The sequence below is a fragment of the Aphis gossypii genome, chromosome 3, assembly GCF_020184175.1.
Source record: "Aphis gossypii isolate Hap1 chromosome 3, ASM2018417v2, whole genome shotgun sequence".
NCBI lineage: Eukaryota > Metazoa > Arthropoda > Insecta > Hemiptera > Aphididae > Aphis > Aphis gossypii.
The window spans coordinates 54,319,921-54,345,042 of NC_065532.1; the positions used below are offsets into that span (position 1 = coordinate 54,319,921).

The 25,122-nt window shown below is 28.6% G+C and overlaps 4 protein-coding genes across 10 annotated transcripts in view; 1 reads left to right on the forward strand and 3 right to left on the reverse strand.

The window, feature by feature from the left end:
* The window catches only part of LOC114126559 (neuronal calcium sensor 2), an 82,442-nt gene extending 71,061 nt beyond the window's left edge, over window positions 1–11,381 (reverse strand). The window contains exons 1-2 of one of the 2 annotated variants that reach the window (XM_050203230.1): window positions 11,240–11,381; window positions 9,429–9,484 (exon numbers count right to left, since the gene is read on the reverse strand). The gene's annotated coding sequence lies outside the window, so the exon portion shown is untranslated. Of the gene's footprint in view, window positions 1–9,428; window positions 9,485–10,738; window positions 10,970–11,239 lie in introns of those variants that run through there. The other variant, XM_027990534.2, reaches the window with a different exon arrangement.
* LOC114126560 (neurocalcin homolog) overlaps window positions 1–11,660 on the reverse strand; it is an 85,731-nt gene extending 74,071 nt beyond the window's left edge. The window contains exon 1 of one of the 2 annotated variants that reach the window (XM_027990537.2): window positions 11,387–11,660. The gene's annotated coding sequence lies outside the window, so the exon portion shown is untranslated. Of the gene's footprint in view, window positions 1–11,239 lie in introns of both variants that reach the window. The other variant, XM_027990536.2, reaches the window with a different exon arrangement.
* Window positions 11,661–11,913: 253 nt separating this feature from the next.
* Window positions 11,914–22,827, forward strand: LOC114126557 (uncharacterized). 2 transcript variants are annotated; one of them, XM_050203228.1, is made up of 8 exons: window positions 11,914–12,690; window positions 14,229–14,363; window positions 17,591–17,967; window positions 18,051–18,169; window positions 18,273–18,537; window positions 18,650–18,966; window positions 19,033–19,273; window positions 22,273–22,827. In XM_050203228.1, exons 1-7 carry the CDS (start codon window positions 12,579–12,581, stop codon window positions 19,223–19,225), a joined length of 1,518 nt encoding a protein of 505 aa, XP_050059185.1. In that variant the 5' UTR covers window positions 11,914–12,578; the 3' UTR covers window positions 19,226–19,273; window positions 22,273–22,827. The 2 variants fall into 2 exon arrangements, with proteins under 2 accessions (XP_050059185.1, XP_050059186.1); XM_050203229.1 differs by lacking the exon at window positions 22,273–22,827 and having other exon boundaries at window positions 12,073–12,425; window positions 12,482–12,690; window positions 19,033–19,329.
* LOC114126555 (protein PFC0760c-like) lies at window positions 19,313–25,031 on the reverse strand. Of its 4 annotated transcripts, none has more exons than XM_050203226.1 (11): window positions 24,949–25,031; window positions 21,959–22,134; window positions 21,803–21,904; window positions 21,401–21,703; window positions 21,201–21,344; window positions 20,825–21,133; window positions 20,614–20,757; window positions 20,236–20,538; window positions 19,901–20,170; window positions 19,636–19,822; window positions 19,313–19,571 (listed from the first exon to the last, which is right to left on the reverse strand). In XM_050203226.1, exons 1-11 carry the CDS (start codon window positions 25,014–25,016, stop codon window positions 19,415–19,417), a joined length of 2,163 nt encoding a protein of 720 aa, XP_050059183.1. In that variant the 5' UTR covers window positions 25,017–25,031; the 3' UTR covers window positions 19,313–19,414. The 4 variants fall into 4 exon arrangements, with proteins under 4 accessions (XP_050059183.1, XP_050059184.1, XP_027846330.2 ...); XM_050203227.1 differs by lacking the exon at window positions 24,949–25,031 and adding an exon at window positions 23,922–23,992; XM_027990529.2 differs by lacking the exon at window positions 24,949–25,031 and adding an exon at window positions 23,606–23,902.
* Between the last annotated feature and the right edge of the window lie 91 nt (window positions 25,032–25,122).

The following is a 25,122-nucleotide window of genomic DNA, read 5'->3' on the forward strand; positions in this document are numbered from 1 at the left end:
AATTTCGAAAATAGTTAGTAGTTGAGTTAAATAATACGAAAGCTTGACTGAATATTATAGGATCGCCGTTACCATTATTTTAACACGTATACACAGGGTGATACCCTACGTTTTGTCCATTTGTTCAACACGCGGGAAAACGCTATGAATTGTACTGTATATATACTTCATATATATAATATATAAGTATACAATTCGAATTCGGACCGAAACCCTTTCGGCTAAAGTTTTCAAACGCTCCAATTGGTATCCAAGCACGTATAATAATAATAATAATAATTCTTTGACATGAAACGAGAACCCCGAGCCGGAAGTTATTTACTACACATATATATTATATAATATATATAGTACACACAACTACACCGAATTCAATACGGTTGTCGTAGACGGAATAATGCTCTAGAATATATATATATATATATACTCTACTTGTGGTTTAACACAAATAGCCCTCCGGATTTGACCTCGTTTTTAAAATTTTTTTTATAAACACGGCTTATACGTAGTGATATTTTTCAGTGTTTTCGGAAATAATAACGTTCGAGAGTAAATATACTAGGTATTTAATAAGTTTGTATACAGAATGCCAAAAACGTTATTACTAGCTACAATGCTACATAGTCATATAAATAGATATATTATCAATTATAGCTCATGATGTTTTTAGTATAACTATTTTTGATTACAAACAAGTATGAAAAAGTTAAATCGTGTATTAAATTTCAAGTTAATTCTACACCGAAGAGCAAAGAAGAAGAATTATATTGTTTTTCAGGTTTTTTTTCTTATCAATTAACGGTCTGAATAACATTTTTGTGATATTCATTAATCATTATATACAACGATTCATGCAGACACTGTATTTTATGTAATGAAAAAGTTATATTTTTTAATAGTCATTTATATAACAATATAATATAACGTACGAGAATTTTGCGTATTTGTAAATTAAACAAAAATTATCCCCTGAACAAAAAATAACATAGCATTGTTGCTATTATACGTGATACAATAATATATATATATATTATATAACTACCAAAGTTAAAACGGCAACAACTATATCTCTTGTTTTAATAATAAAAAAAAAACTAAAAAGCAAACAATAGACATAAACCTATATTATGTTATTGTATTATCATTCATAACAGGTACCATGTATATATATTATAGATATGTACAATGTACATATACCTAACAACTATTCATAATAATAATTAATAATTGGTAGCTTACTAAAGTAGATGTATTAGTGGTTATATATTTATGTTTTCGTGTACACCGTACAAGATCCTGTACTTAGCGGAAATAAAAATCGGATTTAAAAAACAGTCTGCTGGCTGCACTAGCTTACGAGAACCTACTACTAGTTTTACATCAATACTTGTGTGCTGTACACTGTTTGCTTATACATATTAAATTGTATGTATATACAATATACATATTATATATATATATATTATTTATATTATATTTCCAGTTATACAGTACACGTAGACACGTATTCACATCTATATAGAGAAAGTATAAAAGTTTTTTCTTTCTTTCCGTTCTTATGCCACGTAATATTATATATAATATATACCTACAACAGTTTCCCTTCTTTCTTTCTCACCAAACTGTATATGCACTCACCAAACCATCATACACCCTACACTCTAGTCATGCGACACACACCTTCACAAATACGATCACACAGTGACTGATAAGTTTTGGCTCAGGAAAAAAGATTCATGTATACACACAAACACACGCGTAAACGTCGTCGACTACAGTAAGTAAAGTCAGTAGCGTGGACAAGTGAGCACATATAATATGTATAATAGTCAGAAACCACCCTCGCACTGTAAAAAGGGTTAGGAGGTATGCGCATGTAAAGCAAGAGACAAAATGAGTTTTAAAAAATTCAAATCCTACTCGGCCGCCGCATCAGTGGTGGTAAGTCGAATGACCGGCGGTGAAGGGTGGGTTGAGGGTTGAAAAGCGGCGGATCGAATTCCCGCTCAGCAGCGGTATACACGGCAACGATGGTTCTCTCTCACTCTCTCTCTCTCTCTCTCTCTCTCTCTCTCTCTCTCTCTCTCTCTCTCTCTCTCTTTCTCTCTGTCCCTCAGACCACGCGTACAAAAGGTGTGTCCGAAAAGACCGGTAGCGGCGTCACGTTCGCCCGCCATAACTGTCGCCACCACCTTCACCATCACCACCGTTAAGGCCGCCTAGGTAGTCTATATTATTATGATTTTTTTTTTTACTCTCTGGTTACTCTTTCCGTCCGCGCGCCACGGACGATGCCCGCCGGTGCAGTCGCCCTAGATCTGCCGCTAACGATGAGGCACTGCAAACGCAGCCCGGCAACGGCACTAAACGGCAGCCCGACCCAGCTACACGGTACACGGTGTCGAGCGGCGGGCGTGTCCGCGGTGGTGGACCCCAGACCCGGCGCGTACAGCACCAAAGCGCCGACGCACTAAGTCCACGGCAGCGTCGGCGATCGATACGCTCACGCTATACACGCCTCCGTGACCCCGCAGCCGTCTCGCGCCAAAACCCGACCGTAATGTGTTTTTTTGCCTTTTCAACCACCCCCGGCACACTGGCAAACCGTGCTTTGTCATTTCGCGTATAGGAACACATTTGCGACAAAAACGGTATTCTCTAAGTGTGATCAGCAGTGTACACCATATGTACTATGATTATGTCCCGAGTACGTGGGGCACATTGCGCGCGGTTTAACAGGTGTGTCGCGACATCGGCTAGAATAATATTATCCAGCGGCCCAGCGCGATTTACCTCAAAAAGGCGGCACAGCGTGAGTGAGTCGAATTCTATGCTACAGCCATCGCGCTATAATATTATCATCACATAATGTTTTAAAGCCAATACCCTTCTACACGTTAGTTTCCATACAGAGAACAACAGATGTGCAGATGTGATAGTGAATTGCACGATTAAAATCATAATATCAAAGCCGTGAATCAAACGTTTGTATAGCCGTTTTGGAGACAAAACAATGCATCATTACATCATCACAATATACGCGTCTAGTTCCGAAACCCGTACACCATAATAATTATTACTATTGTACAACTGACCGTGTTTTCACGTTAGTAAAATATAATAATTTACAATCGCAGAAACGATCGAGTTTGTCGAATCGTTTTCCGTCACGTCAAAAATTATATAATCTTTTAATACTCCCCCTGCTTGTCCTACAATCCAACCCCCCCCCTAGTCTACTACCATCTCGATTCTTAAAACGTTTCACCGACAACGACATTGCATTCCAAATGTTTCGATCAATGTGGCACTTTCCAACATTAAAAAGCATTCGTAACCCAACTTACCCAACTGAGCGCTAGTCCCCGGAGCATGATATTTGTATCAAAGTATTGACCATTTATACATATACATATAAGCACATTTTTTATTAATCAATACTCATTATTTTAAAATATATAAAAGATTTCGAAAATATTTTTTTATAAGTAAATTTTTATTGTTAACACGTTCAACTTAATAGCATTCAAATAATAATTATATATAGTCAACCTGATAAATAAATCCATTAATATAATAAAACCTTTAATAATTATTAATATCATGTAATTTACATCTTTACATTAAGAATACAAATTAAAACTATATTTTATTTTTAATAACAGAAGTAGAAACAGCACATCAAATTGTGTGATATTGATTATTGAATGCTGCAATGATATTAAATTGCCTATACAAAGTGCCGTTCTAGAATAATATTAATATAGAATTGTTACGATAATAATTATAATATATAAGTAATTTGACGAGAAATACTACTAATAAAACTTAGTTTAGATACAAAATTCAAAAACCTTTACAAAACCTTTTAATTGCCTTTGAACTAGTATTATCTATTAGAATATACTTCTATAATCAGACAATTAAATTATTAAAATACTTAGGAAAAAAGTTATAAGCTTAACTCCATGCAGAAAAACAAGTTCAGAAATATTCAACGAAAAGTATACTTAATAAAGTATTTAGTTGTATCTAAACTTGACATATATAAACAGCATATTAATGAATATTCACTTGATAATAATAAATAAAGCCTACTTAAATAAATTATAATTAAAAACTGTAAGGTACAATATGAATGCAGCAAATGTATAATAATATCAACCATATATTTTTATTTTTTTATATCAGTATTGACTATACATCTTTAGGATGCGGTCAACAGTTTTTTATGCTTGGATAAGTATACATAATATTTTACACTTGATTTGAAATGGATACCACTGTCGGCTATCAAATATGTGTATTGTTTTAGTATAATACATAATTTTCTATTATTATATATTCTTTAACAGTGCATTTAGTATTTCATTATTAATAGTTCACTGATATGATAAACTTTTTGATAAAAACTATTTCATTTCATATTTGAAATAAATTCAAAAGTCAGTATTATTAAGTGTCTTATTGCATTTAATTTTCAAAGATATTTAAATTTAAACCACTTGTTAAATAAATATTTCAAAATATATAAAATGTACTCGGCTTAAAAATATAGTAACTTATTAACTATAATTAAAAGATACGAATTTTGATATTCATTTTTATTAATAATATTTTGAAAATATAAATAAAATTATGTTTTCCAACTCCCGATCTGTTCCTGTTGTGGAGTCTCGCTCACAGTCAAACATAGTCTAACGGAATGTAAAATAGAAGACAATTCCAACTATCTAATCACCTAGCTGAGATATTCAATCCCGAACTCAAAAACGAAACAACGTCTTCAAGTCAATATAGTTCTTATCCGAAATACACCTCATTAATAAACTGTAAATTACATTCAATACTACATTATTAAATGTACTTTTCCACCATCTACTCTATTTATAAATAAGAGTAGGAATTTTAACAAACCAATGGATTTTAATATTTTAAAAGCTATTAAACAAACATATTAATTGATAAAATATTCAATTAATAAAAAAGATATGCTTCAAATAATATATAAAAATTATAAGGAATCTTTTATTAAATTTTCAAACAGTAAGTATGGATATCTAAATGAAATATTTAAAAAAATTTTAACTGTATTTAGAAATGTTTAAACTATAGTAAAATCAATTTATGGCGAAAATCTTGTGCTACATTTTTAAGCACTTATACAATACTTTAACTTTATACATAAATTGAAAAAAAAATCAAGAATTCAAAATACTTTTAAATAGTACATTTTCGAAGGATATGGTGAAATTTTCAAATGTTATTTATTCGTTTTTAAAAACGTATACCTTAATACACACATACACAGACACCAAACACATATCATTGAAAATCAATAAAACATTTATTGCTCAACTCAGAATTTAATGTTTTAATATTTTATCAATTTATCGGTCCTGAAAATGTGAATCTTCTGAAATTTTATCATTGGAAAAAAAATTAAGAGTGAAATCCACAAAAATCGTAATAGAAAACTAAAACAAAAATAAAGAGAAGACTGTACGTATTATAATAAATAACTTGAATTAATTTCATGTGAAAGAAAAGTATTAAAGACAGGAAATGTGTTAGAAATTTAGTCTGCAAAAAAAAGTAAATTCTAGATAAATGATCCATGTTTTTCATCTGATTTTACCATTTGTCGCGAAATACATATGCAAATCACAGTAGAAAACATTTACAATGCAATGTAAAGGTAGTAGTTAGAGAATAATAATTGACAGTGAATAATTACACGTATAGTAAGCAATAATGAATGGAAATTAATTTAAACACTTTTTAATCTTTTAATATGAATTATTGTAAAACCATGTTTTTAAGTTCAGTTTCTATTCCTTTATTTTAGTTATTATCAATTTATCTTTTCAAACACTTAACATGTTTTATAATATAATCCATAATTTATTTCAAATTATAAAAAAAAAAAAAAAGAATTTCATAATAAATAACGAATGTTATTACTTATAATATAATTCTACTAATGTCCAACGTATCATTTAATTTCACTAATTAATTAATAAAAAATATTATTTTTTTTAATTATACTTAATTACCTATAATATACGTTTTTATTAAAAAAAAATAAAATACTAAAATTATACTAAAAAATTATAACTATAAATAATTTTTACTAACTTTTACTAGAATGTAATATGTTCCTACAAGTCACCAAATATAAGTAGTACCTATGCGCATGACAAAAATATTTACTTTATTTAGCATCGTTTTAAAAAGATTAATATAATTTATTTGCACATTAAGACATATTTAGTATACAAATAATTAATATAGTAAATAAATATTTAAGTAGGTATATATTAATATTTAGAGAGGTATATTTTATCTTAAAATTAACATTGTTTAAACAAAATAATATTTACAATTTTTTAGTTTAAACTGTGAACAGAAAGAGAAAGCTCTTTAAGTTTAAGAACGGTGATCGATTTTGTTTCAATAAAATACTTTTAGTAACTGAAAAATAAATTCCAAGACCTCTACATAACTACATACAGCTGGTTCAGGCATCTTTTATTACTTAACGGAATAATTAATTTCAATATACGTAGTATATTAGTAATTTCGAAAATTCAGTATTATATGATCACCATCAATAACGAGCCAGGCTGTAAATTTAATAAACTTGCAGACATTTTTAGTTAATTCAATGAATTAAACATGATCAAAAATCGTTTCACATAAATCAAAGTGCACATAAAAAAACAATTTTGCATATTTAAGGGTTTAAAAATGTAACACATATAATTACAAATTATTTTACTACGACATACTTTTCATATTTTAATAAAATTATTAATTTAAATTTTTATATTAATCATAATCTGGTAATCTTTGATTTGAATAATAACGAGAATAATAATTTGACATTGTTAATTTTTTTCAGAATTTGTTATTCTAAATACCTATCACTTTTTAATTAATGAAAATACTTAGATAACGGACAAATATGACGCATTACGTTCATTGCCTTAGATTTTTATTATTAGAAATATTATACAATTATATAAAGAAGAAAAAAAATATATTAAATCAAAAATTACAAACACAATCTTGACAATGTTAAATAAAAATGTTTTATTAATAAAAAAATAATGATTTAGATATTTTTGAATTCTGTGCGAAGCAATGAGAGATTTTATTTTAAACTCTAACTTAGGAAGTAAATTGAATGTAATTGATTCTTTGGGGGATTAAAAAAAAAGAATTTCGAGTACTATTCTTAAAAATTAAGATAAACAAGAAAGTGTACGAAAGCAGTAACAGTTTTTCGATTTTTTTTTTTTTTTTGTATATATATATATATATATATATATATTAATAAAAAAAAATTACTATATTAATCATATTATAATCAATTGCTTTAATAACTATAAATAAATATCAAAAATTACACACAATAATATGACATTCAGAATTGGTTTTGTAAGCTATGATTTATCGTTGAGTTCAAATTCAAAACAAACATTACAGTGACTTACTAACTGGTGAGATACATCAGACAGTAAACATCTACTATAGCAAAGCGGTTAAAAACTTTTTTCCTTTATTTTTTTTTAATATTAGTAAAAATAATCATATCCGTTATATATTGACTGATATACACCACATTAATTGGTTTCTTAGAGTAAAACAATTTTAATATAGTGACTTTTCAGACTATTTAATATACTAAGCTTCCTATTGATTACGTGTAAAATTATTAATAAAAAATGAATTACCTACCTACCGAATATCCTTACATATTTACATTTACTTGGAATTTCGATTCATCGTGATGATATTAAATAAGGTATAAACTATTTTTCACGTGACGTTCACAATTTTTCGACTTGGTTGGCAAAATATCAATTTTTAAAGTTGAGGTTCAATACATCGCACAAGTAAATTGGCAGATCTTAGGCATACTATAAAAATGTGTAAATAACGTAAGCATTAAACTACCCACAGCTCTCCTATTCTCAAATATACACTATACCTCATTAAGGCGTACAGTTTCACATTTATATATGATTAAAATGCAAACGAAAATAAATATAAAATAATATAATTAATTATATTATGTGTGTTTAATGTTTAAGTTTTTATAAGTTGAAAAACAACAATTACATTTTTTTGACGAACTCGAATAAAAAGATATTATTGATTACAATGTAGTTAATTTTTATTAGTGACGTGGCCAGGATAATATTTTGAGTGTTAAAACACTTCTCTTCGATAGTATTTACGCAAAAAATATAATATGTATAATAGAACGGTATTTAGGGAGAGGGGTATAGAATGTTGTTGCCCTGGGCAGCTCATTATGAGAGGACGGAATGTTATCATATGATTCTATTTAATATTTGATATCATTGATATGATGAATATTAAGGATTACAATAGAGAGAGTAAAGACCCCCCCCCCCATATGTTATATTTAAATACAGTGAAACCTCGCTTGAAAGACACCTCTAAATAACGGACATCTCCAAATAATATATGATTTTTTGGGAACTGGGACATTTTTACGACTTATCTAATATCTATAAGAAAACCTCTAAATACCAAAAAATCTAAATAATCCACACTTTATTGCTAGATTTTGATTATTCTAATTGTCTAATAAACGTATCTACTCGCAATCCACATGGCACGTCATAAAATTATCAAGACATTACACAAATAGGGATGTTTTTTGTCAACAGTAACTAGCATAATAAATTGACTCTATTGAAATACATAATACTTTATTATTCTCCAGCATAGAGGAATTAAAAAATTACTCAACATAAGAATTGAAATTATGCGTCAAATCTTTGAACAAGCTAATGTAGCTGATTCTTTTTCTTAAATGTTAGTTTTTCCTTTATTTACTTTTTATAATTTAAATAATAAATACGAACGTACACTTGTCATGTAATTAATTAATAATAAATATTTATCTACAAACAAATATATTTGTAATTTTTTTTTTTTTACTGTTCATTTTTTCATTCATTTCCGCCTTTTCCCCACTCTAGATAGCAAACAAAATTCCGGTGACCAAGAGTGTCCGGTAATTATAGGTTTCATTGTATATAATTTAAACATCTCGCTAAAAAAAAATCCTAACTAGACAATTTCTTTTTAGATCGCATTCAATACAACTTAAATATAATAATGCAAATGCGAAAGATTAGTTATTACTTGTTTAGGTTATTATTACGTGTAAACTACTGCGCTATCTGGCGATTAACTATGTGAAAAAGCGTACTTTTTTAACTTAATATTTTTAGTTTATTTAACGGAGATAGAGCACTATAGGTATATTATAGTATACTCATATTATATATCTTAATAATAGTACCAATAGTGCCTTAATGGAGATAAAACCGAATAAATGAATTATACTCTTTTTATCTTATCTAGAAAAAATATTAAACACTCACCAACTTTATCTTTTTTTCTCATCATCGGGCTAATGACGCACGTCTGAGACGTCTCTCTATAAAAAAAAATATATTTGTTTATAATATATAAGTATTAAGTGTAGGTATTATGTTAATAATTAAATATTTTTATTAACATGTAAATCAATATTAATTGATTAATTCACATAGGTAATATTATAACAGCATTAAGCACATTATTTGTATTAATATGATGCATAAAGTTGATGGATAATTGTAAATAATCTATGATTAATAGATTTTAAAGCTTAACAGTAGAACAACTGATATTATTTTTTAGATGTATCCAGAAGCATTATAACTATACATTCAAACAACTTCAAAAATGTATAATTTGTTTTAAGAATAAATTCCAATAGATAGTAGGTATTCAAAAACTTTTCTCCTTTTTTGATTAAATATTATTTTATTTAAACAAAATTTTACAAAAAATGATAAAAATCTAAATTTAAAAAAAATCTAATCATATCATATTTAAAATTTTCCTATTTATTTTCCTCAGGATAAGAGTGGTTTGTAAGTTTAATATTCATACAATTACAATTTTTATTTAGTTATCTAAAAAAAATACCTACATATAGTAAAATATAAAGAGAATATTTTTTTTTCATTTTTCCCAATATATAGTATACAAGGTCTAATAGGTCTAATATTCATGGGTAATTTATATATTAGCATATAATGAATTTGCAATTAAAAAAAAACTACCAGTGAGTACATAGCACCTGTCCTGTAGATACATAAACTGGGCTAGTCACGCTGTAACACCAACTGTATCAACAAAAAAATTGTGGGTGCTCAGTATTTACACTGCACATTTCTCGAGACTTAACAACTATAGCAAAGTATTTAAGTATTCAAAGAAAAAATATTGGAATGTTATTAAAAATTATATAAGATTATGCACATTATTTATTTTTTTTTTTAACTGGTATACTGCCATACAGATTTAAATATTGGAATTGCATATATCATGACAACATGCTGTTGATAGGTGATGCTTAAAATAAAAATATTGTCTTAATGTGCTGTTGGCAAGAGCATTACTGTATACCTATTAGAATATCAAGAGTATAATTAGCAATGTATATAATATATAGATTTGATGCCAATATTCAGTATCACTGAAGACAACTACTTCCCAAACTGTTAAAGACCAATAGTGTGGCAAACATAAATAACAAATTATTAATTCAATTGTTTTAGTACATCAATAGAAATAAAATATATACATATTCTTTTAAAAAAGCACAAATTAACATTAATGTTACCAAAACTTATATACTTACATTTTGTTTATGTTTGTTGATAGCCATCGGTTTAGATGGAAATGGAAAAAAATCATAGAAACATCTATTATGATTTATGATGTCACACATTATTTACAAATAGGCACATAAAAAATAATAGTTCTACATCTAATTAGTTTACATGGTTTACTTAATATTTAAGCAACATAATTAAGGTAAAAAATAAAATACATGGAATGCTTAGAAATAAATTATATACTGGAGTACAATAAATAACTAATTATACTACATACTTAAACAAGATTAATTTAATACTAATGAACTGTAAGTGCTTAAAACAAATGCTATGAGAAAATAAGATGTTAAATAATGTCTCAACTGCTCTGATATTTTTTAAAATAAACTGGAAGGAAAACCAATCCAAACAGACCAATTCATAAACAAATACCTATTCTTAATACTAAACTTGATTTTCTGTATCAGATTTCATAATAACAATTAATTGGAAGGATAATGAAAATATAGAAAAGGATTAAGTACCAATAAAGAAAACCTTGATCAGGGTGTCTGAGGTTAACCAACTGAGGTCCACCGTACACCAAAAGTGCAGCCTCCTGGTGACAATTATCAAAGAACAGCAACTTGGATGGGGAAAACTGTCAGCCTACCGGGTGCCCGGGGAATTACCATGGAAAAACTCGTTGCTTAGTTAGTAGACTTGATTGCCAAACTGGACGGTGTTACAGCGACCAGGAAAAAAACAATAGACCAACAGCAGACGGATATGGATATCAACCGAAACTGGACAGCAAAACACGACGACGACGAAAACCGACGAAATACGTAAGTACCTGCTGCACGTTTCGGTTTTAAATTTCGATTCCAACTAGGTAACTACTACAACTACTACGGCGCGTTGGAGAAACAACTCTCGTCGCAAATATCGCGTACCGTTATCACAATACGCGCACTGATCGGGCGGCGGCGGCTGATTAAAAACGATGAACCAAAACAAATGCGTACAGTGTCGTCCCCTCCAGTCAACGGTCGCGGCGGCGGTGATGGAGGTGACTGCGGTATCAGCCGTGCGAAAGACCACGGTAGTAGAGGAGTGGGACGGCCCCATAGTGTCGGACGACGTATCGCTTTGGGTCGCTGGGTGGGTGAGGTGGCAACGGCAGTTGCAGTATCCTCCTCTGGGGTTTAAAAATAAATCTACTGTGGCTATACGATATTTTCGTCGCATAACACATCTCTCAGTTGGAGACGAAACGGTTTCGGTAATTTTTATCGCTCGGTTTTCCTCGTGATTTCCAACGGTCACCGTCGTTTTCTCAAAAGAATTTCATAGTATTTTTATGCAACGACAACAACAACAGTAGCAGCTGACTGGCGGCGTTGCCCGCGACCCGCACTCGCGTTCCTGAATATATGTTTGTGTGACGTGTTTTTGCGTCTGCCCATCCACGATTATATCCGTTTATCAAAACGACGCATAAGATTATTATTATTATATATAAATACGTCGTGTGTCATGTGACGTATTATAGTAGTTGATTATATAATTATGTAATCTAAAATAACTAATAATAGTTTAAATATATATATACATGAATTTTAGTACGCTAGGATTGAGATTGTACGTAGAATCATAACAACATTGGCACGCGGGTGGACAGCTGTCGTAGAGTTTTGTGATAACAGTCGACACTCGATACCGTCGCCGGTTTGTGTACATTAAACATTTAGTTATTGAATTTTTTACATTTTATTTCCGAGTAGACAATCTCTTTCCAGTGTTCTTTTTCCACCCTTTCACGCGTGGCAGCTTTCAGTTGTGCGATCTGCACGTGCCATTCGTAGCTCAAGTGTGTGTGTGATGTCCGACAACAGTGACGGTAACAGATTGTCTAGACGCTACGACGTCTATCATTCCAGCGGAACAAGTGCGGTGGTCGATACTCCGTCGGTACAACTACAAACGGCAGCGGGTAAGTGCAACCCCCATTATAAATTAGTATACAAGTGTGGGTACGTTTCTACAAAACATAAATTATTATAGAAAAAACCTATGTTCCACTCAATAAATATTGATTTATTTTATTAGCGTTGCTGCCAATTTTAGACTCGTTAGTTCCAACGCAGTAGTTCTCAACTGGGATGACATGAACCCAGCTTAGGGGTGACACGATAAAAGGAAGAAAAATTTAAAAAAAAATAAATAAATTTTTGCAAAAAAAATTATATTATATTCATATTAATATCAACGTTTTTAACGGTTTTTTTTTTGTATACCGTAATTTTTTTTTTTTATAGTAGAATAATTTTTAAATATAAAGCTAAGGTTGTTTATTATTTTGATGTTAAGGTGACACAGTGTTTGATTCTAGTGGTTAAAGGTGACATAAATAAAAAAAGGTTGAAAACTACTGCCCTAACGATTAGAGGTATTTGAAGTTTTTATGGGTTTCATTTCTACAATTCACTTGGGGATCAAGATTCAAGACTTAAACTCACATACTGTACATTTGTTGTCATATTAATCATGTGAATGTAACAATTACATTATTAGGTATTTTATTATCTTAATTTACAGTGGTACTGCATAATTCTATAGTTTAAATAATTTGACTCTCTCGGTGATCTCATGATCAATACATCCTATAGAGTTTAGGTTGTCCACATAATAACAAAACTGTATTTAATATTTATTTAATAACTTATATAAAACTATTAAAAATATTTTATTTTTAAATTATAATTGTAATACCTAGTTTATGATCTAAAACTGTTATCTAAACTATGCAGGCCGACAATATTTTTACATCAACTATACTATTATTCAAATACTTAAACATTATATTATTATTTACTAATGTATAGGTATTAGATATTCATGTTTGAAATAAATTTTAGTTATTATATTTGTTCTATTATACTCAAATGTGAGTACCAAATTTTGTTTAATTGGTGAATATTACATTATCTACTACTTTTAGTCATCTCAAAAAAAAATAATCATTTCCTAATTTTTATTAAATGTAATTATATATTTAGAAGTGCATTGTTCTTTCTTTTATTTTTTAGTTTAGTTTGTACTTTGTTTTGTTATTAGTATGAATTCATTTCAAATTATCATTATTATATCATTTTAAGAATTTAAATTTTGAATAAAACCACAACAGAACAAAATCAACAAATTAAAAATAAAGTTATAGAAGTCGTAAACAGTGTCAATGTAAAATGTACCTAACCTTTTTATTAGAACATAATTAATGGAGATATTTAATTTAGTAAATATTATCTTTACCGCTGTTATTTTTATCTTTCTTTATTTTTGTTAGTTTTTCGTTTTGAAAATATCCAACAACCATGTAGACATACCTATAATAGACTTATAACTTTGTGTCTTATAGTTAACATATAATTTTTAACAAATTAAAAAATAAATATTTATATTGTATTTATTTACTAAACATTTTATTATTTTAAAACTGATTACAAACCAATATTATCTATTTTTTTACAGAGTACAAAACATTAGCTGACAAAAGTTCTAATGACATTTTATCTGAATACTTATTATTGGAGTTGGGACAGAGTAAAAAGGAAATATTCAACTATGTGCATTTAAGCCAGTCAATGAGAATAACTAACATCAATAGTAAGTTATTGATTTAAACGTTTATCAATTATTACCTTAAAATGGATTCAGTTGTTGGTTGTGAACATTTACTCCAAAGCAAAAATGAGGAGTTATTGAATAATTATCGTATTGTTCATTTAAATTTTATATCCTGTCAGTCTGATGATTCAATACGTGCTAAAAAAAAACTGGCCTCATGTCATGAGTGTAAATTTGAAGGTGCGCGATTATTGTCATGTTTATATTGTGTGTGTTTTGCATGTCCCACACACTTTCTTGAACATTTCAAGAGCACTCAGCATAGTTTTGGTATAAATTTAACCTTTAGTCATATTTTCTGTGCTCACTGTGATGACTATACCTATGATGGTGAAATTATGACTTTAGCAAACACATTGAATAAGGAACTATATTGTTATAAAAATAAATCCTTACAGACAAAAGACATAGTCTTACTGAGAAAAAGTAAAGAAATTGAGTACATAGATAGTGCTACTCCGGTCCCTGGATTCATCAACTTGGGTAATACATGTTTTTTAAACAGTGTACTGCAAGTACTAATGCATACACCAATGTTACGAAATTATGTTCTTTCTGACCAACACATTTGCCCATTTCTAAAGGAGCCCAGTCGATGTATAACATGTGAAATTGGCAGAATATACCAGCAATCCTACATGTTGCAAGTCAATGTTATTAGTTTGCAGAAGTTGTTAAAAATATTTTGGGATAACACTTGGTATATGGCGTCAGCTTTACAACATGATGCACATGAATGTTTCATAGCCATATTGGATATCATACACAAACAGGCAATAATACAAAATGAAAATGACAAGGATATAAAGCATCTGGAAAACTGCCAATGTATCATCCATAAAATTTTTAAAGGAGTTTTGCAAAGTGACATTGTTTGCCAGAGCTGTAACAATGTGTCATCTAAAATTGACATAATCAATGATATTCCTATATACTTTTCAATGGACGAAAAAGGAAAATATCCAACAAATATTACATTAACTGCATGCTTAGAACAATTTGGTCAGATAGAGTTGTTAAACGATTTGGATTGCACAAATTGTCAAACAAAAAAATTATCGACCAAACAACTTATTTTAAAACATTTACCAGTGGTTTTATGTTTTATTTTAAAAAGATTTGGACAGCCGTCAGACAATGTTTCAAATAAAATTACTACATTTGTTGAATTTCCAGAAACATTAGATATGAACAAATTTATCAAGAAAAAAACTGTAACTGGTAGTGCCTTTATTGATGAGTGTTTTGCTTCGCGTGAATCCATTTATAAACTGTATGCTGTGATTTGTCATGAAGGTCTATTAAACGGAGGACATTATCTGTCTTATATACAACACATGGGCCATTGGTACCAATGTAATGATAATGTTGTAAGATTAGTACAATTTGAAGACATATTGAGAAGTCCGGCATACTTATTATTCTACCATAAAGAATTTATGAATTTCTATTAATATAATTTTTAGTATAATAATTATCATATGAATATTGCTAAATAAATAAAGATGTAAATAATTTTAAAGTTAAGTATAATAATTGAGTGTATATAATATATATTTATATATGTGTGACGTGTGTGTGTATATACATTATACAATACATACTCAATAGTATAATATATAGGCAGTATAGATTTATTATAACTTATACTAGCATATGCATTTTTAAATTTTTAAATTTTTAAAAGTTTCTTTTTTTATTTAAATTTAAGCAACTATATTTTTTCTATTCCTAGCAAATTAAAACTGAAAATTTGGTCTCACTTTTTTCATGTACTTATTATAATATTATTGTTTTATTTCAAAACGTACCATGTGATATTTTTTTTATTTTAGGATAGTTTATAAATTTTACTTTTTTTACTTTTTCCATTTATGTATAGTACACTGTTAAGAACAAACTTAATAGGCTTAAACTTTAAGGGTGACAGTCTGGGTAACAATATTTTTTTGCCTGTATAATCTTAAGTTTCCCTTTTAGATAAATGGTATACCTATTAATTTAAAGTTTAGTATTAGAATTACATTACTATTTAAAATCATCTCGTATTACCCTCATATAGTATTAATTGTTTTTTACTACTTTTTTCTTTTTTTATATAAACGTTTGTCAGTTGATTTCTATGTAACTTCAAATTACAAAGTATAAATATCTTATATTATTTTTTTTCTTTTTATGTATTAAGATAAACTTTAACCTGCATATTATAGACAAATTGAACATCCAATTCCTTATTATTTTAGCTATAAACATTACTGTCTTCACTAAATTAAAGCTGCATTTCAAAACATGACAGCTTGTAATTGTGTTTAAGAGAATGTCGTACTCACATGTGTTATCTTGGTTTTACTAATGTACAATATAGTAAATTTGTGTCCTGTAGAATTAATTTTACTCTACTAAATTTAATATTAGCAAATTTACCTATTACAAAACTTATAGGTATTAATATTATCTAGGGTATATCATAGGCTTTTTTATTGATATTTTAATTTTTAAGAAAGTTAGTTGTGTAAAATATTTAAACTTTACAATGCTAACTCACTTAGAAATTGAAATATCAATAACAGCCTATAAGATGCCCTAGATAATATTATTACTTTTATATTTGATAATAAAAAGAGGGACATTATTATAACTATATAATAAAATTCAAAAAATAGTATATTGAGTTATTAGATGTAATTGTAAGTATTAAGAATTTTACATGTTTTCAAATATACTGCTATTATAATATACTTCATAACAACTATCTATTGAAATGTATAGTTATTTTTCACGTTATGATATTATATATCAATTTAATGAAGTTAATTATCAGTGGTTTTTTTTTTTTTTTTGAGTTTATCAAACAACTAAGAACATTACACTCTAAGTTAATGAAATAAATTATGTTAATGATAAGACAATACCCGATACATTCATTTTTGTTTGTGCATAAATAAAAAACAAAATATAAATAAAAGCAATCAAATTTGTTTGTTCTTCCAACTTGTGTCATTAACTGCGCGTTTCATTTGGTATTTTGTGGTTGTCAAAGCACACTATGTATTACAAACATCATTACCAGCAGACATCACAAAAATCAACCTAGGTATTAAATTAATCACCTTGTAATATATATATTTAAGTGTACTACTAAAATTTTTATTGACTACACTATGTACAAACAACCTTAACTTACAATTTGATATCTATGTTTCTAGATAAAAAAAAGTTACTCAACACGATTTTGCACTCCAAGGTAATAAACACACAATTGGAAGTAGAATTGGTATTATCATGTTTGGGAGTCGACAGTGGTCAAACACTACCTAAGTCTCTGCGAGCAATTAATAAAAAAGATCACGAAGATAGAGATGACCACAAGAACAGGAATGATCACGAAAATAGAGATGACCACAAAAATACACATGACCAGAAGTACAAAGATAACAAGAATAAAAACGACCAAATACACAGAGTTGACCACAAGGTTAAAGAAGTGATGCCATCATCTATTGGTCCATTAATTTTACAATTCACACAATTAGAAGAATCAAATTTCAAAAATCAATTTTTCATCACTAGAAGCTCATTTCAAGTAATTTATCTTCTATGTCAAATATAACACGTCTCTTCTCTTTTTGTCAAAATTGTATTAAGTGTGTTTTATATATTTCACAGATAGTTTGCAGTCATTTAATGCAAGAATATGGAAGTATGGCATACAAGAGAACTGAAATAGATGTTGAAAAACAATTGCTGGTTGCTCTAACGTATTTGGGAACTGTTTTGAGTTACAAGTAAAAATAATAAATACAATTTTATAAATCATTAATGCAATTTGTTACATTAGGAACATTAAATATTCTGTACATACCTAAATAAGTTATTTATTTAATTTAGAGAAATTGGATCAAAGTTTAACATCGCTATTAGCACTGCTCATAAATGTGTTAATGATGTCACAAATGCATTGTTTAAACGTATGGCTGAACTTATTTATTGGCCGATAAATCAACAAGCTGATGCTGAAATAAAAGCTTTCGACGAAATGCCTGGAAATAATTTTCCTGGTATACTTGGTGTCATTGGAATGGTTGACTTGAAAAAAACTTGCACAGCCAATCCGTCCAAACATACTAAAGATGGATCTTCAATCGCAATTCAGGTAAGACAACAAAATCATTAAGAAAAAAAATGCAGATAGCGTAATGGTAAACAATTATGATAATATTGTATTGAAATATATCTCATTCGTATTAAATGCTATCTATTTTCAGTGTGTATGCAACAACAGATATCAGTTTTATAATGTTTTCACCAGTTATTTGCTCAAATCATCAGTTACCACCTCAACATTTTTAGAGAGTCCTTTAGCTGAAATGATTCTTAATGATCCAGATACACTGTTTCCAAACAGCTGTACTCATATTATCGGACAATGTTGTTTCCCTCTTCTACCCAATTTAATGACTCCATTTTCTGGTGATACTTGTAATACAACATCACAGAATATCTACAATGATGCCATTGAGGTACCATTAAACATTATAAAATTGGCGTTTGGAAAACTATTGGGGCGATTTAAGAGATTGTTGTATGTACAAAATCAAATACCAGCACTAACCTAACATATATTAACTATTTTTTTTTTTTTATATAGGTGCTTAGATTTATGGGGGCAAGATAAGTTTGCCATACTAATATTTGCAGCTTGTTGCTTGCACAACTTATGTTTAGGTAACAATGATGACATACAATGTCCACCTTATGAATGCTGCACTTTCAAATGTGATTATTATGATGAGTATAGTGTTCAAAAACGACGAGAAATATGCTCCAAAATTAAATCATGAGTTCTACAAATGTCCAGATTAATTGTTTGGATACCATTGTACAAATGTGTAAGATATAATTTAAGTAAATAAAGTTAACCAATAAAGTAAACATTGAATTGAAACAGATCTGTAATTACTAATTACAAATTAATATTTATGTACATCTGAAATTTTTGGTTTATATATTATATATACATTAGTTAACTATTAGTTCTGATGTGGTAATCTTGAAACTAATTGTTCCAATAGTCTCAACTTATGAGATTCTAATTCATTTGACCTTTTAAGAGCTTCTAACATCTGTAATTGAAGTCCTTCAAATACTTTTTCTCTGTTGTTAAGATTATCCTCCATTTGCTTCAATCTTTAAAGATAAAATAAAAATATTCATGAATAAATAAACTAAGTAATATACTTGTTTTTATTACCTTTGGTCAAATTCACTATTTCTCAACTTAAACATTGTCTGTAGTTCAGTGATGGAATTTGTTTTATTGGAACAACTTGGTTTGGATGTCCTGATATAGTTATGTTCATCTAACTCATTAACTTCATTTGATTGATTATTTTCGTCACCGTTATCAAACTCATCTTTTAAACCATTTTTATTAATTTCTAAATGTTTAGAAAAACATTATATATTCTTGATTTGAAATATTTTATAAACAGCAAAAATAAAAATTAATAATTTACCTCTAAGTACAGAATCGATTTTATTGTAGTACACCCAAATAACTTTCTTATTCCTGTTTGTTCGCATTCTATTTTTATTGTAACGATTTTTCAGTGTACGCCACTTGTTGTCACAAGCTCTAGGAGTATAATTAAAACCATGTTGAGACATTTCTTCTGAAATTTGTTTCCATATCAAGAGCTTTTCTCCAGTTGCAGCATTCATAAATTTTTCTTTGTGATTATCAAAGCACTCTATCAAACACATAGTCGAGTCCATACTCCAGGAAACTATATCAACATAAAGCTGAAATAAAAATATACCCAACTAATAAATGAAAATTACAATATCTTACTACTTTCAGCAGGTACACCAAGTAACCTGTCTAAATCATGGTAGTATTGCCACTTCACGCTGTTCACTCCTAATTTTTTATATTTTTCTCTTCTTTTTACGTAATTTGCTTTTAAGAGACGCCATTTACGATCACATACTAAACCAGAATAATTATGGCCGTTTTGGCGTAACTGATTACTAATTTCATTCCAAAGTAAACGTTTTTTGCCTTGTGCAGCTAATAGGAATCGTGGACGGTAAAGACCCCATAATTCAATCAAACATTTAGTTGCTTGTTCTGTCCATATATCTGATGTACTAGCTATAACATTTTTTTATTTTATTTTAGGATTGAATTACATAAAAAAAATAATGAATAATTTTTTCGATGGATTACCATTAAGGGATTCATTAGGTTCTTCCTCATTATTTACATTGGTTTCAACAACATTCAAGTTTGCATAATCTTCATTTTCTTTTTTAATATCAACGAGTTCGTCATCAATTAAAGATACTGTAATTATATCATTAAGTTCTGGAGCTATAAAAGAATAATAATATAAATTAATTTTAATACTACTTAGATGTAATATAATAGGTTTTCTTACATCCTTCTGGGGTGTTTTTAAATATGTTGTCCATATCTTTAAAATAACTCCATTTAACATACTCGATTCCATATTTAATAGCTCTTTGCTTATTATTTTTATAGGTCATTTTTAAATTACGCCATTTGTCGTTACAATTACTAGCTGAATATTGATATCCTAACTGTGTAAACTGATTTGCAATATCTTCCCACAATAAATGTTTTCCTCCTTGATTAACAGCTGAAAATTTCTTCCTATCTTTACCGTACAATCGAATTAATTCCTTAGTCGACTCAATTGTCCATTGACATTTATCGACATAACTTTCTATATGAAAACCAGTATAGCTAAGTATAATAAAATCACTCAAAATAATTAAATGTATGTTATTTACTAGTTGAATCAGCATTTTCATATTCCTCTATGTTATCTGCATTTTCTCTTGTTGAGTCATCATCATCTTCATTTTCACCATTGTTATCAACATTATCATCATCATCATCATCATCATCATCATCACCATCACCATTTTCAATATCTATAAGAATATTTAGTATAAAATTAAAAGTACTAATAACTCATACATTATTTTACCTGAAATTTCATAAGGAATCCCTTTAATAGCCTTGTCCATTTCAGAATAATGGTTCCAAGTAAATTGATGTTTACTTCCATCTTTTTTACAAGTACGGGTTTTATTGTACATGTAAACTTTTTTAAGACTACGCCATTTAGTGTCACATGCCTGTGCATCAAAATAAAAACCACGGTCCACTAAACGCCCTGACACATGTTGCCATAGTGATTCCTTCTTTTTATCCGGACAATTTGCAAACTGATCTCTCAATTGACTCCAACAGTAAATTAAGTAACGAATTGAATTATCATCCCAAATATCTATAACACAATATAAATAAATTAAAAAAATAAATTGAAAATGTTATTTTTTTACTTTCTTTTATTAATAATCAAAAGATATAAAGTTACAAAACTTACTGTTAGGTTGCTCAATATTGATATCAGTTTCATAAATTTCTTGCACTTCTTCATTGTTTTCGTAGCTATCAAAATTATTTTCTTCTTGTTCATTTACCAAAACTGCAATGAATATTTATAAATATTTTATTTTACTTAATTATATTTTTTTCTTACCATTGCTGTTGGTGTATATAAAATTTAAAAATAAATTACCAGGTTCATAATCATTGTCTAACATGGTATCTGCGATGATATTTAATTGTTGGTAATCTATATCATTGACCATACTATCACAAGAATTCTGAATTAAAATTAAACATGATTTATTTGGAATAGGAAATAACCATAATCTAAAAAAAAAAAAAAAAAATCTGGTTTAATTTTAAGTTATACAGTAAATAATTTAAAAAAAAAAAAACAATTAATTATCAATTCTGAAAAACTTCTAATTATTATTATTATTATAATTCACTATTTTTGTAATTTAGCATATACAGTGAAACCTCTCTGAACAAACACCTATAAATAATGGAAGTCTCCAAATAACAGACAATTTTTTGGAAACAGGGACATTTTTACGACTTATCTTATATCCATGAGAAAACTTCTAATTACCAGACAATCTAAATAATTGACACATAATTGCCAGATTTTGATTATTTGTATCAAATTTGTCTTTTAAGTCTATCTTTTTGCAATACACATGGCACATCATAAAATTATCAAGACATTACACAAATAGGGATGTGTTTTGTCAGCAGTAGATGGCATAATAAATTGCCTCTATTGAAATATTTGAAATACATAATACAATGAATTCTTCAACATAGAGGAATTAAAAAATTACTTAACATACAAATTGAGACAATGCGTCAAAAAATCCTTGAACAAGCTAAAATAGTTTATTCTTTTTTTTAAATGTTAGTTTTTTACCTTCATTTATTTTTTCATAATTAAAATAATAAATACAAGTGTACATATGCCATGTATGTAATTAAATAATTTAAAATATTAATAAACATACATACATTATACAATACCAATATATTTGCACAATTTTTTTTATATTGTACATTTTTTGGTACTTTATCAGTTATTGTGACTACCTAACCAAATAACCTTTGGAGTAACCTTGGAAGCATTTATTGGTAAATTATGGAATGTTTTTTAGTTAAAAATAGAACTGCAATTTAATTTATATAGACAATAAAAGATAATATAAAGCAATATAATTTTCATAGGGAATTAGAGGCCAGCGTTGCCACTCGCTGAGCTCGCTCAGACATTCAAAACAAAAACATCCCTCGATTTGCTATGCAACACTACCAAAGGTAGGTCACAGGATTAAAAAACAATCCCCATAATTTTGCTAATAATGATTGATAATTCTTTTTAAATATGTCGTATAAAGAAAGGTAGTCGTGATAACCGATAAATACTCATTTTTTCAATCATTTATTCTCATTGCTCTATCTAAATATGTACCTAATAGACAAAATTTCCTTAATTGAGACTGTCCAATGTTTAGAAGTATCACTGTATGTCTGTATTCTTATTGTATCTCAAAATATAGATTGTATATAGATTTTTATTGTTTAATTAGTTTAAGTTATACAGTGAAGCTTCTATTTAATATAATAATTTTGAGAACTAAATATATTTAATTATATTATATATAGCTAATAATAGGTATAGATAAAATGTATTTCTATCATGCTAATGAGTAATAACTGAAGCTAAACGACGAACGTTGAACATTTTAAATCGTTATTATTGCAAATATTAGGATAGCGGACTATCGCGAGACGATGCGATACTCACGGGACCGTGCTGTTTACTTTGAGTCGAATATGTCAGCGCACACCCGGACGTTTTCGACATGGGCCAAACTGACCGTTTTCAAAAACGAGCGGTGTCCAGCGTAGCGTCAAATCACCTTCACAATTCAGAGTATTCAGATAAGTCGGATTACAACAATTAAACAAATCAGAACTGTGATGATACGGCGATACGCGTCGTTTTCTGTTTTCTCGAACGATCTTTCTTTAATCGATGCAATATTAATCACTACTACACTAGACAGTAATAAGACGTACCGTCAACAGTGCGAACTGCTAACAGAGCAAACACAACGTACCGTTCGGGCGTGACGGATGCGTTCAGTACTTTAGTTAAAGCTCGCGTTTTTTCCATGAAATATTGTGTTCCTTAAGACGACCAAGGTTTATAAATATCTATAAACCTTGCCTTAAGACCACTTAATGTGACTCATATGAGAATATTATTATAATTTGTATAATGCATTACTGGCTACTACTTACACATTTAATGTATTTTAATGTATCTGTGACTACCATTATCATAATTATCATCATATATTTATTGTAACTACATATTACATAATACAATATGTCCGTGATACATGTAAACATTAGAAACCTTTTTGGGTGATTTTAATATAATGTATAGAAAAGAGATTAATATGATGAGTAAGTTACACAGAAGCACAGATATCTATACTAAGTTCTAAATAGAAATCTGCAGTGTGCACAGAAGTATTGTCTCGGTAATCTATCGACCACGACCGCAGTAACCACGATTCAAGATAGTAAAAAAAACCAAGAAAAACCAAGAAATAAAAAAACAAAATAAAACCAAAATAAAAAAAATAAAAATTAGTCTCTTCATAATAAAAAAAAAAACTAAAAAGTAGATCAGCGCATTTCGGTGGTGGATATTTGTCCATCGTCCCTTCGGAACTCAGACAGGATAGTGTAAATGTGTAATTTTACCGTAGGCATTCGATTTATAAAAAAACGATTCTGAGCGGACGAGGGCATCTTTTTTATTTAATTTTATTCGTTTCTATGGTGATAAACAAAGCCGTAGTTATTTTATTCCACATAATCGTGAAGTTGTACATTTTTTCTCCTTTAACCGTTTTTATTTCGAGTATCATTTCGAAAATCAAAAAATGACCTCTTTAAAGTACCAGCTCAAGAACCTTACCTTTCAGGAAATATGCTACACTTCAACTTTTGAGCAAGTTTATGGGGAGAATAGAGAATAAGTGTTTACAGAATAAAAAAGAATAAACATCATTGTAAAACCAATACATTCCTCGCTCCGCTCAGAATCTAAAATAAATAATAATATACATATACCTGTAAAATGTGTCGACTTTTATAATTATCTTTTGCAATCTTAATGTCAAAATATTAAAAAAATACATACGAAGTATGACACACTGACACAGTTACATATCAATATAGTGTATTAGTGTTTAAAATGTATTTTTAAAAACTCGTATTAACTACGTAATATAACCACTAGATAGC